Source organism: Notolepis coatsorum (assembly GCF_963971535.1).
Source record: "Notolepis coatsorum genome assembly, chromosome: 19".
Taxonomy (NCBI): Eukaryota; Metazoa; Chordata; class Actinopteri; order Aulopiformes; family Paralepididae; genus Notolepis; species Notolepis coatsorum.
In genome coordinates, this window is record NC_140183.1 from 91,366,417 (window position 1) to 91,383,865 (window position 17,449).

Here is a 17,449-nt window from a genome sequence, read left to right on the forward strand (position 1 = left end):
CTGAGGTGGACCAGGGGGTGGAGAGAGAGAGGGCAGGCTGAGGTGGACCAGGGGGGGTGGAGAGAGAGAGGGCAGGCTGAGGTGGACCAGGGGGTGGAGAGAGGGCAGGCTGAGGTGGACCAGGGGGTGGAGAGAGGGGGCAGGCTGAGGTGGACCAGGGGGTGGAGAGAGAGGGGGCAGGCTGAGGTGGACCAGGGGGTGGAGAGAGAGAGGGCAGGCTGAGGTGGACCAGGGGGTGGAGAGAGAGAGGGCAGGCTGAGGTGGACCAGGGGGTGGAGAGAGAGAGGGCAGGCTGAGGTGGACCAGGGGGTGGAGAGAGAGAGGGCAGGCTGAGGTGGACCAGGGGGTGGAGAGAGAGGGCAGGCTGAGGTGGACCAGGGGGTGGAGAGAGAGGGCAGGCTGAGGTGGACCAGGGGGTGGAGAGAGAGGGCAGGCTGAGGTGGACCAGGGGGTGGAGAGAGAGGGCAGGCTGAGGTGGACCAGGGGGTGGAGAGAGAGAGGGCAGGCTGAGGTGGACCAGGGGGTGGAGAGAGAGAGGGCAGGCTGAGGTGGACCAGGGGGTGGAGAGAGAGGGCAGGCTGAGGTGGACCAGGGGGTGGAGAGAGAGAGGGCAGGCTGAGGTGGACCAGGGGGTGGAGAGAGAGAGGGCAGGCTGAGGTGTATTTGAGGGACTGAGAGAGAGTCTACTGTGTATACTGGTCGTTACTTATGTGTTTAGAAATGTACTATAAAGGGGCGCCCCCCAGTGGCGAACCACATAGCACGCTCAGCCGCGACACGGCCGACCCGGGTTCGACTCCCGAACCCGTCGTTATTTGCCGAATGTCTTCCCCCCGCTCTGTCTCCCATTCCTCCTCTGTCTCTCTCTACTGGACTGCCCAGTAGAAATAAAGCTATAAAACGCCAAAAAAAAAATATAAAAAAAAGAAAGAAAATGTACTATAACCTCCACAACACGTTTGAGTATCTTTCTGTCCTCAAGACATTGTGGATCCAAGTATTGACAGAACAATACAGTAGTGAACACTACCCCCTCCGCCCTCTGCCCCCTACAGACTGGGTGGTAGAGGCCTCTAAACACTACCTCCTCCGCCCTCTGCCTCCTACAGACTGAGTGGTAGAGGCAGGGGCTGGCTAAACACTACCTCCTCCGCCCTCTGCCCCCTACAGACTGAGTGGTAGAGGCAGGGGCTGGCTAAACACTACCTCCTCCGCCCTCTGCCCCCTACAGACTGAGTGGTAGAGGCAGGGGCTGGCTAAACACTACCTCCTCCGGCCTCTGCCCCCTACAGACTGGGTGGTAGAGGCCTCTAAACACTACCTCCTCCTGCCCCCTCTGCCCCCTACAGACTGGGTGGTAGAGGCCTCTAAACACTACCTCCTCCGGCCTCTGCCCCCTACAGACTGGGTGGTAGAGGCCTCTAAACACTACCTCCTGCGCCCTCTGCCCCCTACAGACTGGGTGGTAGAGGCAGGGGCTGGCAGAGTGTGAGTCTTTAAATCAATTTTCTGTTGTAGGATTCCCGTTAGAATGAACTCGGCAGTGACGACTGGTAGAGAGGCGCACACGGCCGAGCCACACAGGGACCAATCCTCTTCACAAGAAATCACCACCGTCTGGGTCTGAGAGGAGGAGGAGGAGGAGGAGGAGGAGGAGGAGGAGGAGGAGGAGGAGGAGGAGGAGGAGGAGGAGGAAAAAGAAGGAGGAAAGAGAGATTAGATATAAACAAGAGCTGACAGTTTATGAAAACATTTAATTTGATGAAACGTGAAGAGGAACCAGCTGGAGACACCGATCAGTGTTTCATCTCCCGCCCTCTTTTCCTGATCCTCCAATTACAAAGGAGGATCAAGAAAAGAGGGCGGTCCTTGAGATAGGTCAATTAGTGGTCTTTTAACATTCTGCTACAATCACTTATATACTTTATACATTGTAGCTCATGTGTTCCAAGCTTGCTGTGGCAGACGAAACATAAACAAAAACACTGGGGAGTAAAACATGAGACCATGTTGGCTAAACCTAAAGCAACTTTGTAGCTTAGCCAACCATAGCTATAGCCAACATGTTGTAACGTTACAATGACTAAAAGTGCTTAAAATAGCAAAAAGTCAACCAATGGAATGTTGACTGTTGTCTCCAAAAGCTGTTTACATTTCATCCAAATTACTTACAAATTACAATACAAAAATCCTAATGATCTGATGGGGAGAACGCAGCTTTTCTGCTCAGTCGGTACCTTGTGAACAGAGGGCATCTTGGGAAGAAAACGAGCCCCGCTGCAAGTAATGATGTCTTTCATTTGCACCGGCTCTGGCTTCACCGATTTTGTAACATGTATCTCATATCCCTGAGAGAGAGAGAGAGCGAGAGAGAGAGAGAGAGAGAGAGAGAGAGAGAGAGAGAGAGAGAGCGAGAGAGAGAGAGAGAGAGAGAGAGATAGAGAGAGAGAGAGAGAGAGAGAGAGACCATCAATAACACTTTTCCACCGACAATATACAAAGATCATTGTATCAGATCATTTACCTACCAAGCCCCGCCCTTCTTTCTTGATCCTCCAATCACGACTGTTGCTTCCCTCTGACACATTCTTCTAACTTTATTTGAAGCAACGAGTAGTGATTGATTAGAGGATCAAGAAAAGAGGGCAGGGCTTGAGATAGATCAATTGTGATTGTAACACCATTCTCCCACAGTGTGTGAACCCTATTGTCGGTTAAATCCACATAAATAAATACTCAACATTATGCACTGTCTGAATTCCACAGCTATCCCTTCACCACCATTATGAGACAGTGTAGGTTTGTCAGAGACTATAATGGAACCATGAAAAATTGCCTGCCTCCTAATGGAGGTGTCCATAAAAACACAACCACTGCCATTACAGCCAGCACTGTCCGTCTAAACCTCAGTACAATGATGGTCAAACTATTTTCTCTCTGCTCTCGTTTCGTCAATAAGGGGGATAGTCATTAATACAATTTTTTTTTTAATAAAAAGCTTGGCTGGGGGACGGCTGGGTAGTGTAGAGGTCTAAGCACTCGCCTACCACCGCAGGTACGCTACGCTAGGTTCCCGGCAGTGGTACCTCCGGCTTGGTCAGTCGTACCTACGAACACAATTGGCAGTGCTCACGGGTGGGAAGCCGGTGGGGTATGAGTCCTGGTGACTGTAATAGTGACTCCTACTGGTAGGTCGGGGCGCTTGTTCAGCAGGGAGGGGATCTGGGAGAGATAGCATGAACCTCACGCATTACGCTCTCCCAGGAAAACTTCTGGTGAAAAGAGGCGGAGGAGACACGTCGTGGTAGTCTAGACTCTCCCCAGACCGACAGAGGTGACATGTGGTAGTCTAGACCAGGGGTTCCCACATTTTTCAGGCCGGGACCCAGAAAATAAGGTGTCAGAGAGCTGCGGCCCAATGCACATCGTATATCACTTCAATCCTATTAAGTTAGTTCAAGTTAGTTATTCATTTATATGTGCTATTTATGAGAGGGCTAACTTGTTGCAAAATAATAATGATAATAATAATAGCCTCATTAAAATACTATTGTTGCTTCGGTTGTTTTCAGCGTTTTATGTGCATAATCTGTTATTTAGTTTGAAATGTTCGTTGAAATAAGTAGATTTTTCGTTTTTATTTATTTATTAAGTTAATATAAAACCATATAGTCACATTTTAGAATACAATAGAATAGAATTTTAGAATACAACTAGAAACACTGTCCTGGCCTGCTTCTAAGTTCAGTGGCCTGACAAAAAGAAAAAAAAAAAATTTACCTTTTTTTTTTTTAAATCATCTCGCGGCCCCCCCGTGGCTGCTCGCGGCCCACCTTTGGGTCGCGACCCCGACTTTGGGAACCACTGGTCTAGACCAGGGGTTCTCAAACGTTTTTATACCGCGACCCCATTCTATTTAGGATTTTTTTTGGCGACCCCACACTTAATGTATCACGTAATTTCAACGTGGAAATAAGGAATATCAAAATAAAAGCACACGTTGTTTAGAAAATGAAATTACAGCACTATGTTATCAATAAAATGAATGAATATTATCAACAAAAGTAATGGAATTGTTTCTGTATACACATTTATAAAACGAGGCATATTTAGCCAAAATATGTTGCCAGAACGTGAAAAGAAAATGCACTCACGTGTGCTTTGGCAGAGATCCGCTTCTACTCTGAAAATCCGCCCTCACAGAGGTATGTTGATGCAAAGGGGACAAGCTTTATCAGCGCAGCATTACACAACACTGGGTACTCGTTCCGGACTGATATCCAGAACTTTGCGAGGGCCTGTCCAGTGAACTTGACTTTCAGTAGCTCGTCACACGAAAGATCATTGAGCGCCTCCTGCATTCTGTTCCTACAAAAAGCCATCAAGCTGAGTAAATACCCCCAAATCTCTGCTGATTATCCTGGAGTGCCACTAACGGAGTTTCCAGCTCATTATCAGCATATTTCTCTGCCAATGTGTTGTTTTTGTCTGCAAAGAAAATCCGCGTTTCTTCTCCGAGTTAACAAAGGCGAATACTCCTCGAGACAGCCACCTCACTTCAGTGTGAGCTGGTTATGCGCAGAGGCAGACTAATTTCATCGCGGCCAACCAGCAACGCTTCTGACAACAAACCTATCCATTGCGAGTCCAGGTTACACACAAAAGACCAGACCCCCGGCCCCCTCCCGCGATTATACGTGTGCAGGATGTAGTGAGATGTGTGTTGGAACACGGTGTGTCGGCCTCCGTCGATGAAGGGGCGACACGTGGCAAATACACACAGCTGTCGGGTGGAAAACTCCATCCCAGTTTTTTTTCGTTGCCAATGCACTGTCACCTACCCACGACCCCACTTTGGGTCACGACCCGTAGTTTGAGAACCGCTGGTCTAGACCCTCCCTAGATCGACAGAGGAGACACATGGTAGTCTACACCCTCCCCAGACCGACAGAGGAGACACATGGTAGTCTACACCCTCCCCAGACCGACAGAGGAGACACATGGTAGTCTACACCCTCCCCAGACCGACAGAGGAGACACATGGTAGTCTACACCCTCCCCAGACCGACAGAGGAGACACATGGTAGTCTACACCCTCCCCAGACCAACAGAGGAGACACATGGTAGTCTACACCCTCCCCAGACCGACAGAGGAGACACATGGTAGTCTACACCCTCCCCAGACCGACAGAGGAGACACATGGTAGTCTACACCCTCCCCAGACCGACAGAGGAGACACATGGTAGTCTACACCCTCCCCAGACCGACAGAGGAGACACATGGTAGTCTACACCCTCCCCAGACCGACAGAGGAGACACATGGTAGTCTACACCCTCCCCAGACCGACAGGAGACACATGGTAGTCTACACCCTCCCCAGACCGACAGAGGAGACACATGGTAGTCTACACCCTCCCCAGACCGACAGAGGAGACACATGGTAGTCTACACCCTCCCCAGACCGACAGAGGATACACATGGTAGTCTACACCCTCCCCAGACCGACAGAGGAGACACATGGTAGTCTACACCCTCCCCAGACCGACAGAGGAGACACATGGTAGTCTACACCCTCCACAGACCGACAGAGGAAACACATGGTAGTCTACACCCTCCCCAGACCAAACAGAGGAGACACATGGTAGTCTACACCCTCCCCAGACCGACAGAGGAAACACATGGTAGTCTACACCCTCCCCAGACCAACAGAGGAGACACATGGTAGTCTACACCCTCCCCAGACCGACAGAGGAGACATGTGGTTAGTCTACACCCTCCCCAGACCGACAGAGGAGACACATGGTAGTCTACACCCTCCCCAGACCGACAGAGGAGACACATGGTAGTCTACACCCTCCACAGACCAACAGAGGAGACACATGGTAGTCTACACCCTCCCCAGACCGACAGAGGAGACACATGGTAGTCTACACCCTCCCCAGACCGACAGAGGAGACATGTGGTATCTACACCCTCCCCAGACCGACAGAGGAGACACATGGTAGTCTACACCCTCCCCAGACCGACAGAGGAGACACATGGTAGTCTACACCCTCCCCAGACCGACAGAGGAGACACATGGTAGTCTACACCCTCCCCAGACCGACAGAGGAGACACATGGTAGTCTACACCCTCCCCAGACCGACAGAGGAGACACATGGTAGTCTACACCCTCCCCAGACCGACAGAGGAGACATGTGGTATCTACACCCCAGATCAAGAGTAGGGCAGCAGCACAATGACCAGGGGGGAATTGGCATAAGGACTCAATTGGCGGATGGGAGAAAAGGCAAAGAAATGGCAAAAGAATTTAATAAAAATTAAGCAGAAGGACAGTAAAAAGTAGGGTTAATCTATTTTAGCATTGACCTAAGCAAGTAAGTCAGCTGTATTTCAGGCTGAGGATGATTTTTTTTATCCTCTTTTTCTCCGCCTGATTTTTCCTATTTTCCTCCCCATCCCAATTTAGTCGTTATGCCAATCCCCCCTCCCCTACCTGGTTGTTGTGCGCATGTTCCTCCTACTGGTCGGTACAAGGGAACCCTGAAGTCCACCACATGCTTCCTCCGACACATGTGGAGACAGCCAGTGACACTCTTTTCACCTGGCAGCGAGGACTCTCATTGGTGAAGCGTAACGCGTGGGAGGTCACGCTGCCTTCACCACTTCCTGCCTTTCGCTGAGCAGGCGCCCAGACCTGACCTGTAGGCGTCGCTGTCCACAACGCCAGATTACCACCCACGACTTCCCTCCCCCTAACTCAGCCAAACGACTTAGTATGACGACCGGCCCAAGCCGCAGGGCAATGCTGACTCCGGGAGTCGAGACCGCAGCCTCTTGCATTGGTGACGAGCGCAATCTCCGCTACGCCACCCGACCGCCCTGGCTGAGGATGATTCTGATGGATTACTGGAGTTCCTACATGACTCATTGCTGACCACAAATAACCTAGGTGTGGGTGAGTCAGTCAGTGTATTGCCTTTTTTAATATTGCTATGAGAGAGAGACGAGAGAGAGATATTATAAAGGGTCGTATTAAGAGAGCGAGAGAGTGTATAACCTGCAGAAGAGGCTGGTTACTGGCAGTCCGCAGAGAATCCTGCAGGCGGAAATGAAACTTCTTCTCCTGTTCCGCGTCCTTCACGATGAAAGCATTAGGAGACATGAAGCTCCCCGCCTTCCCACACTGCATCAGAGGGAGAGAGAGAGAAGTGGATAAGGGGCTAGGGGTTAGAACAGAGTTCTTACCACACTGCATCAGAGGGAGAGAGAGAGACGTGGAGAAGGGGCTAGGGGTTAGAACAGAGTTCGTAGGTGTGTATATTTCAATGTGTGTGTATCAATGCACTTGGGGATCTGTAGACTATTTAAATTAAATTAACTCAGGAGGCAATAGTATCCAACTGCAGAGCCGCAGAGCTCTCAGGTCCGGCGGTCTGGGGACCGCTCAGCAGCGCCACCCACCCAATGGCTGAATTGGAGTATTGCACTGTGCGGGCACAGCTGTGAGATCCGCGCGAGGCCAGATATCTTGAATGAATGCGTTTATTTAAACTTTAATTGACAGATTGCAGAATGGATACAGTACAGTACAGCTCAATACACACAATTGTTAAGGGGATGCAGACCAGGGCCCTATTCCCCGTACCTGGCTAACTGAGTTAGCCGGATCATTTTCAGCATAGCTTGACTTAAGCCAGACATTTCCGTTCCCCGACGTCGGATTTTCTAAGTCGCTATGGTAACAGATCGAAAAGTTTGAACCTGCTCCGGAGCAGGGTTTAGTTCAGTTAGCTGGATGAACCATGGCCACACCCTCGCAAAGAAATGCCAGCTCGCTTCCTGAAATAATTATCACAGTGTAGATCCCATTATACCATTCTGAATTATGTTTTTGTGCTTCGTTTTCCTAGAGGGGGCTTTTGAAATGTAAAATAATAGACCTAAAATGCTGATACTAAATTAACTTTGTCCTAAATAATGCACGTCATAGTTATACGGATACGACGCTCGCGATCGCGACACACAGTTATTTTAATAACGGACTAAACGGATCATTGCAAATGTGAATCCAGCTGGGATATTTTTAATGAATGAAACCTATCGGGCGTTTGGCTCTGATTAGTTTAATATTCTTCGCTGTGTATTTGCTTAACGGAGCGCCCGGATTGTGTTTCATTCAAGCATATGAAGCGTCTATGCACGGATTGTGGATATGAATTATGAGGAATCTGAATCTGTGGAGTGTTTAATAGGGGTGCACCGATGTATCGGTCGGGTATCGGTATCGGCCGATAAGTGCCTTGTTAACTGCAATCGGCCTATCGGCCGATAAGCTCGAGTGTGCCGATGGCAGTAGCCGATAAATATCCGTCAATTTGTGTCGCGTCAAATGGCAAAAAAATGTTCAGTCGCATCGCGACCTGCACAACGCCGCCCCCGGCCCACACACACACAAGCTACTGCATCAAAGTTACTACTTATGATTAACAAATGCATTTGTTTTGTGGCATTAACGTTATATAGTTAGTGTTACACGTTCAATAACATCAGCATATTATTTACCCGAACATAGCACGTAGCAAGCATAGCACTCAATTCATAGCTCAGTTCCTTCCGTTGCTCAGAGCCCGTACTGAGTTGTACCCATTCTGCAATCTGTTAATAAAGTTTTCAATCAGACACATGTATAGAAAGGCTTTGTTTTATTATAACATTCGTTGCAGTAAAAACATTATGCCTCGTTTAGTCATCCTGCGGAGCTAAAAGCTAAACGTCGGCCGCGGGGATGTAACGTTGTTGTTGTTGTTGTAGAGCACCCGTCAAAATCAATGGTGGACAAAAGCGGAAGTAAAAAATGTATACGCGCTTGCCGATTGGTGGTAACAGCAGAGGCGGGTGCAAGCGGTGTGTGACGTAATTGGCAGAATCGACTGTCAATCAAAATTTCATTGGTTGAGAGCTCTGGTTGAGACAATAGTATCCAGCTGCAGCCCGGTAGACCATACTGGGAGAACTAGTATCTAGCTGCAGCCCGGCAGACCATACTGGGAGAGAGATAGTGCTATTTCTTGATGTTTCCTTTTTTTAAGTAAGTAAAGAGGCCTATGTTCATATCGGTGAGCACAATTTGTAACACAAATATACAGTAGTTTCATAAAAAATATATATATATATTAAAAAAAAAATATATATATATTAAAAAAAAAAAAATAATATAAAAAAAAAAATTGCCACAAATATCGGTATCAGTATCGGTATCGGCCGATTGTGTTAGTTGAACAATCGGTATCAGTATCGGTGGCAAATTTTCATATCAGTGCATCCCTAGTGTTTAATTGTATCACTGTCACTGTGACAGTGTCACACGTTATTGTGATATTGTAACTGGGATTAAAATGTATGAGGAGATGCGCTGTTTGATGGATTTGATGACGTGACGTGACTTGATAAATTGAATGAGCCTTTGACGTTTTTGATGAATGAATTTGAGAAAATGCATTTATCTTTTCAAGCACTGTTATCTGATGATGAACATGAGGTGTCACTGGTATAAACCAAAGGGTAATCAATTCAATGCATGTATGGATTATGTCCGAAACAGATTAAAACCTGATTAGTGAAACTGTAGCCTCCCTCCAAGCCTCTCTTTGGGAACCATGTATTTATATAGTACATAATATCTAAGCACATACAGTACAGATATCCTCATAATATAATTCGTATCAATTAGATATACTATTTGGGCTTGTTTTTATCCTTATTCTGAAAGAGTTGAACTAATTATTTTCGCTAGCAAGATCTCATTTGATTATTCATTCCTATACTGCCAGCAGCACATTTAAATAAATATAATCTGATTGATTGGGGTAATGAGGGACTTAAAATTTGCCTATAGATTATGCATTTAACTTGTCGGCGAGGCTATTGAGCCGTACTGTATTGTACCCATTCTGCAATCTGTTAATAAAGTTTTAAATCAATCAATCAATCAATGGCGTTAGAAAATCAGGATTTCTGTGATCAACACCTGCTGTCTTTTCAGGTGAGGCGGCCGCGTGCAATTATCCTGAGTCTCAAGTCTGGTTCGAAATTAACGAGACTGAATCAGCGTTCGAGGAACAGGGAAATCCCGGATTCAAACATCGGGTTAATTGAATCTGGATAATGGGACTTTTGATCGACTTAGTTGAAAGACTGAGAAAGACTTTCGTCTTGTTTACATCAGGGTCCCCCATTTTCAATTCATAATGACATTTATGACATACTCAATATACAGATATAAAAATCTAATCTAATCATCTAATCTAAACTAATCATGACATTTATGACATACATATATGCAGTACTGTTACATTTGTGACATACAAGATATGCAAATATACAGTACTGTTAAACAGAGATCCTAACAGTAAATATATACAAGGGGGAGGGAACTGTACATTTATGATGAATTGAAAATGGGGGACCCTGATATAAACAAGACGGAAGTCTTTCTCTGGTCTGCATCCCCTTAACAATTGTGTGTATTGAGCTGTACTGCAGATTTTGACAACAAAATTAACAATATAATGCCGCAAGTTCTGTTATATTTCAATTGCCTTACTTATTTACATAAATATAAGTGTAACTGAGGGGTACAATTCCCTGACTGTATTACTAGATATGATACTTACTACCACTACCTTTGTACTTAATATTCGGCCACCCAGTACACGGCATAAATATATTATCATAAACACTCTCACGTAGATGAAACGGATCCAACACAAATGTACGAAGTCGAAACAGGTCTTTATTTCTACACAGCGATGGTGTGTAGAACAAGCACTTAATCACTTAATTACATTTATGAATTGAAATAGTATGCACTTTTATGGCAAAGAGTATTCGTCGGTATATCAATAGAGAATGTCCAATCTCTGAAGGCGCAGGTGGTAAATATACGACCTGGAATAGTTAAGGAATAACAGCAATGATACTTTAATGATTATATACTAGATACACTAGAGGGGGTTAATCCGGTCGCTTGTAAGCCGACAGGAGTAGGAGGGGGGGGGGGGTAGAATCCGGCTGCCTCGTCCGGCCAAGGGTATCCCAGGTGAACCCACTGTAGTGCCGTTCAATGCGCCGGCGATCCTTGGACCACAGATGAAAGCAGGTGGACTCTTTGTGGGCCGGCTCTCTCCGGTCCACGGGGGAGAGACGTGAAGCGACCTCGTCTTGCAGAGCGTCTCCTCACCTTGCGTCCTCTCCAGGGGGGGGGGTTCCAACACACGGCAGTGTCGGGGGTCTTTATCCATGGAATAATCAAAGTATACAAAGCATAATCCGTGCCTGGGAAGGCGGGCTGTCGTCGGTAGAATAATCCGGTATACAGGTCCACTCGCTCGTCGGCTCTGGGGCTCCTCGGGTGCAGCTTCACATGGGTCAACCACCCTGGGTAAGCAGCCAGTTCTCTGCCCGAAACGATGGGGTACTGACTACGGTAGTATTCTCACCGCACGAAGCACTATATATTAACAGACTATTATTAGCTTAATAGACTACGTCCAACTCGACGATATAGTGCCAAATATGACTATTCAAATATTAATATACACGATGTCTCAATACCGATGGTAGGCGAACTTGGCCTTACTCCCACACGTGGCGTCGCGGGGAGGCTTTACGTCTGTGACTCTATTGGAGGGTAAGAAACTGGACTGAAAAGAAAGTCCTACTTTAGTAGCGCAGTATATATACGCACTATGAACAAATAGTCCCATTAGTGGTGCGGTAGCCAGATTCCTACGCGGAACTAGGACTTGTTCGTACATGTGGAGCGGTACGTTTGAACTGGGTCTGAGGGGTATGGCAGCCTGGCACCAAGGTCTCGACCAATAGTAGAATGGAGACTATTATGGGATGTTCAGTAGGCTAGAATGGATATTCAATGCATATTGTACAAGGAATATACAAGGGATATCAGGGAATATTAGAGAATATACAAATACAATTAAATATATATATATAAATAAATATATATATTCGGTTTAATCTGGCCCTTCACAACAATAAGGTAACGGTATACTTTTGTTATATGCTATACACTACAGTCTATGTGATGTGGTGGGTACGTATGATGGTAATTAAGGAATGGTGAATATTATGTTTAATGTAAATATGTGTATACTGGATAGGAACAGCAGTATTATAGGCCTACAGCAGTATTGTACAGCCAGTAACTATACTTTTGCTCACACAATATCTTGAATGAATGAGTTTATTTATTTCGAACATAAATTGAAAATAAATAATAATAAAAAACAAGTAATAAACAGATAAAAAAACAAACATATTTGCATATCTTGTATGTCACAAATGTAACAGTACTGCATATATGTATGTCATAAATGTCATGATTAGTTTAGATTAGATGATTAGATTAGATTTTTATATCTGTATATTGAGTATGTCATAAATGTCATTATGAATTGAAAATGGGGGACCCTGATGTAAACAAGACAAAAGTCTTTCTCTGGTCTGCATCCCCTTAACAATTGTGTGTATTGAGCCGTACTGTACCCATTCTGCAATCTGTTAATTAAAGTTTAAATACCGGTAAACGCATTCATTCAAAATATCTGGCCTCGCGCGGATCTCACAGCTGTGCCCACACAGTGCAATACTCCAATTCAGCCATTGGGTGGGTGGCGCTGCTGAGCAGTCCCCAGAGCGCCGGACCTGAGAGCGCCGCTCTGCAGATGGAGGCTTCTCTCAGGAGGGGGATTTCTTTCAAATTAAAATATTGCAAAACCTTTGCCGTGAAAAGGTTATACCAAAGATACATAATTCTATATAATGAGGAAGATGGGTCACTGTGGTGGTTTTGAATGAGGAAATGTGTCACAGTGAAGATGGCAGCCAACAACGAAACTACTTGCTACAAAACAAACATATTCCGTAAAAAATCATTTTAGGTTGAGTACAATTATAATTTACTGCATTTTGAGATGCAGATGCACATGACGTTTGAAATTAATAATGGTCTCTGCTAAATGGCTGGGAATTGTGCAGTGAGTGGTTGCCATGGTAACTCAGGACTGTAGCAGAAATCAATGGATGACACATGCATAGAAGCCGGTCTAAGTAGAAAAGGGTATTTTTCTATCACAGAATTGTCCTTTTTGGCCAAATAAAAAGTCAGTAATCTACCAGTAACTTCAAATATGAAAGAAAAAGGATATCCTTAACACTTTGGTTGCCATGGGTTAAATTCATGATATACCATAGGTTGCCGGCTCTATTTGTCTATGGAGAAGTACCCCTTCTTTGCATGGCTATAACTTTTTAAATTCTATTGCTACATTGCCATTATTAGGGCCCATTCAAAGTCCTATATGTATTGTTCATTGTGTAGCAACGTTAAACTTTTTCATTCACATATTCATAGTAAAGTATGGTCTAATGTATAAGTATGTTTTCATCTCTTTCTGCAGCTTTCTCCAGAACGTGATCTATAGCCCCAAATGCATTATATTGATGATGCAATACAGTTTTATGGCAATCAGCGCGATATAAAAAATTCCAACTAGACGTACTTCTAGAAGTTACTACACGTCATCTGATGTTGACCGGATGGGCTAGGGGGCGTTTATAATTCCGTGGGCAGCGTTATACCAATCATCTAATGTGGGTCAAATGTTGATCATAGCAGTTAGTATCGAAGACGGTAATTTTACACGCTAAAACTCACCCCAGTCTCCGCGCGCCGTTGGGCGATCATCGTAGAGTAGAAATTGTATCATTATGGGATGTAGATTTACCCGGTCCATTTCCAGCTTGTATAATGGTATATACGTCCAAATCATGTTGTTTATCGAGTTATTGGCAATCGATCGCTATGTAGTGTGTCGAGATCGAGTCCCGGAACCTATAGCGAGTGCCCGGAAGTAATACGGCCGATCAGCACAACCTCCATAGCACTTCCTGTTAAGCGATTGCGCCGATCGGCCACCAGATGGCGCTCCTGAACCGCCAGAGAGCTCAGTGGGTCCTCCTGGTGGATCTCAGGCCAGCGGAGGGGAAATATGAATCCGATCGCAGATTTTTGAAATATTGATATAAGGACGCTGTAAAGCGTCCTCCGGCAACTTGAGCATGGCCGGCAATGACGCTTTTAAGCGTTTTCCGGCAGTCAAAGTGTTAAGATACGAATGACTCCCCATTCAAGGAGATAGGGGTCATGTCTTGTTGTCCATCATCAGCAAGTAAACAGCCATTTCTGGTGAAATTATGAACTGAAAGGGAATTGATCCCAAACCTGATGCGAATGTACATGCCAGAGAAAAGGAACAGGAAGGGCCTATGACCGGTTTCGTTCTGTTGCCATAGCAACTGACCTTCTCCAGCCAGCAGGTGGTGACAATGGGGACCCCCCGGGCCACAGCACACAGGAACTTGACCGTCCTGCGCACCTTATCGGTCACCAGGCAGGTCATGTCCACCACGCCTTTTGCCATGCTGCCTCCGAGACGACACAACACCTTCTCCCCTTCCTCGTCCACCAGCCCCGTGAACAACACCTGAGAGGGAGGGAGGGGGAGGGGGAGAGAGAGGGAGAGAGGGGTAGAGGTAGAGGGAGGGGGAGAGAGAGAGAGCGAGAAAGAGAGAGAGGGAGTGGGGGAGAGGGAGACGGAGAGAGAGTGGGGGAGAGGGAGACAGAGAGAGACGCCATCAATACAACTTTTCCACCGACAATATCAATCCAGAGTCTTTAACTTCCAGTTTCAGCCGATACAGAGTACAGATCTGATTGCATAACTTAGTTTGGGGTTGTTAGACAAAAGCTGTTGTCTATTGTATATATAAAAAAAACATTGAGTCACTGTGCTTTGATTTCTGACATGTTACAGTTGTCGCTTGGTATCGGATTTTACATTTAGTAATTTAGCTGATGCTTTTATCCAAAGTGACTTACAAACAAGTCCGCAGGAGGGGTACACCAGGAGGGGTACACCAGGAGGGGTACACCAGGAGGGGTACACCAGGAGGGGTACACCAGGAGGGGTACACCAGGAGGGGTACACCAGGAGGGGTACACCAGGAGGGGTACACCAGGAGGGGTACACGAGGAGGGGTACACCAGGAGGGGTACACCAGGAGGGCTACACCAGGAGGGGTACACCAGGAGGGGTACACCAGGAGGGGTACACGAGGAGGGGTACACCAGGAGGGGTACACGAGGAGGGGTACACCAGGAGGGGTACACCAGGAGGGGTACACCAGGAGGGGTACACGAGGAGGGGTACACCAGGAGGGGTACACCAGGAGGGGTACACCAGGAGGGGTACACCAGGAGGGGTACACCAGGAGGGGTACACCAGGAGGGGTACACCAGGAGGGGTACACCAGGAGGGGTACACCAGGAGGGGTACAGCTCTGGCAGCTAAGGGTCAGGCTACACTCTGAGTGCATGCTGTAGTAGTGTAGACATATTAACATAGTAGGTAGTAGTATAGGTATAATAGTATAGTACAACGTAGATAGTAGTATAGACATAGTAGCATATTACATAATAGTGAAAGACTGTACATATTTCTTTTGATTGATTATTGATTGAAAAGGTGTTTTTACTCGACGGTAGAAAATTGTAGCAGGTTTCAGCTGCCCTGACTGTGGTTCCACCAGCGTGGAGCGAGGACGGAGAACAGGGAGGTGTAGTCTGACGTCACTTTAGTTTCACCAGCGTGGAGCGAGGACAGAGAACAGGGAGGTGTAGTCTGACGTCACTTTAGTTTCACCAGCGTGGAGCGAGGACAGAGAACAGGGAGGTGTAGTCTGACGTCACTTTAGTTTCACCAGCGTGGAGCGAGGACAGAGAACAGGGAGGTGTAGTCTGACGTCACTTTAGTTTCACCAGCGTGGAGCGAGGACGGAGAACAGGGAGGTGTAGTCTGACGTCACTTTAGTTTCACCAGCGTGGAGCGAGGACAGAGAACAGGGAGGTGTAGTCTGACGTCACTTTAGTTTCACCAGCGTGGAGCGAGGACAGAGAACAGGGAGGTGTAGTCTGACGTCACTTTAGTTTCACCAGCGTGGAGCGAGGACAGAGAACAGGGAGGTGTAGTCTGACGTCACTTTAGTTTCACCAGCGTGGAGCGAGGACAGAGAACAGGGAGGTGTAGTCTGACGTCACTTTAGTTTCACCAGCGTGGAGCGAGGACAGAGAACAGGGAGGTGTAGTCTGACGTCACTTTAGTTTCACCAGCGTGGAGCGAGGACAGAGAACAGGGAGGTGTAGTCTGACGTCACTTTAGTTCCACCAGCGTGGAGCGAGGACAGAGAACAGGGAGGTGTAGTCTGACGTCACTTTAGTTTCACCAGCGTGGAGCGAGGACAGAGAACAGGGAGGTGTAGTCTGACGTCACTTTAGTTTCACCAGCGTGGAGCGAGGACAGAGAACAGGGAGGTGTAGTCTGACGTCACTTTAGTTTCACCACCGTGGAGCGAGGACAGAGAACAGGGAGGTGTAGTCTGACGTCACTTTAGTTTCACCAGCGTGGAGCGAGGACAGAGAACAGGGAGGTGTAGTCTGACGTCACTTTAGTTTCACCAGCGTGGAGCGAGGACAGAGAACAGGGAGGTGTAGTCTGACGTCACTTTAGTTTCCCGCCCATATAGAGATTTATCGTTGGGAAAATTCTCATGAACATTGGCAAGCTTTCCATTTTTGCACAACATTTTTTCCCTTCTATCATTAACATTATTGTTTAAGCATTTTTGGTTGAAATCAAATTTGTTATTATAAGGTTGTTTAATTTGTCCTTAAAAAAAGAACTACACTTACCAGTAGAACACCTGTCGTTACACTCTGGGACAAAGCACTGCACCATGCCGGCTAGCAAGCTAGCTAGCTGGCTACTAATGTTACGTAAAAAACAATTTTATAAACTATATACACAATATGTACAACGAAACAATGATTTACATTAGTATTTACAGTGATTTAATATGCAGCGAATTAACGTTATACGATTTAAATTATAAATACAAATATGGTAACGTGGTTGTGGCTTTTAAAAATGGTGGTTGGCTTTAGAGATAGATGGTTATGATCATCAGTGTTGGTTGGGTGAAACAGATACTAGCCACAGATTCAGGGTCAGTTATTTTCCCATTGTACAAATTGTTAAGGTTATGGAATGTAAGGTAAATCTGATCCTAGGTCTGCGACTAAAGCCGAGTCTACGCTGTGGTGACGTCAGTCAGCAGCGCCAACGTGACGTGTAGTTCCTCACTGAACGAAAATGTAAACATTGTTATTTAGCTACTTTTACGATTAATTGTGAATTGTTTCATGTTGAGCTATAGATTGTGGATGAATACACACAGAAAGGTACACCGTGCCAATGTGCATGCTTTATTTGTTTTAAACGAGACGATTTAGAAATGTGTCCATTGGA

The 17,449-nt window shown here is 46.4% G+C and overlaps 1 protein-coding gene across 1 annotated transcript in view; it reads right to left on the reverse strand.

Annotated features, from left to right (window-relative positions):
• Positions 1-1,076: 1,076 nt before the first annotated feature.
• Positions 1,077-17,449, reverse strand: part of mdc1 (mediator of DNA damage checkpoint 1) — a 50,520-nt gene continuing 34,147 nt past the window's right edge. The window contains exons 9-12 of the mRNA XM_084336775.1: positions 14,387-14,569; positions 7,063-7,188; positions 2,238-2,348; positions 1,077-1,623 (exon numbers count right to left, since the gene is read on the reverse strand). Of these exons, the coding sequence (XP_084192901.1) occupies positions 1,429-1,623; positions 2,238-2,348; positions 7,063-7,188; positions 14,387-14,569 (615 nt within the window). The 3' untranslated portion in view covers positions 1,077-1,428. The remainder of the gene's footprint in view (positions 1,624-2,237; positions 2,349-7,062; positions 7,189-14,386; positions 14,570-17,449) is intronic.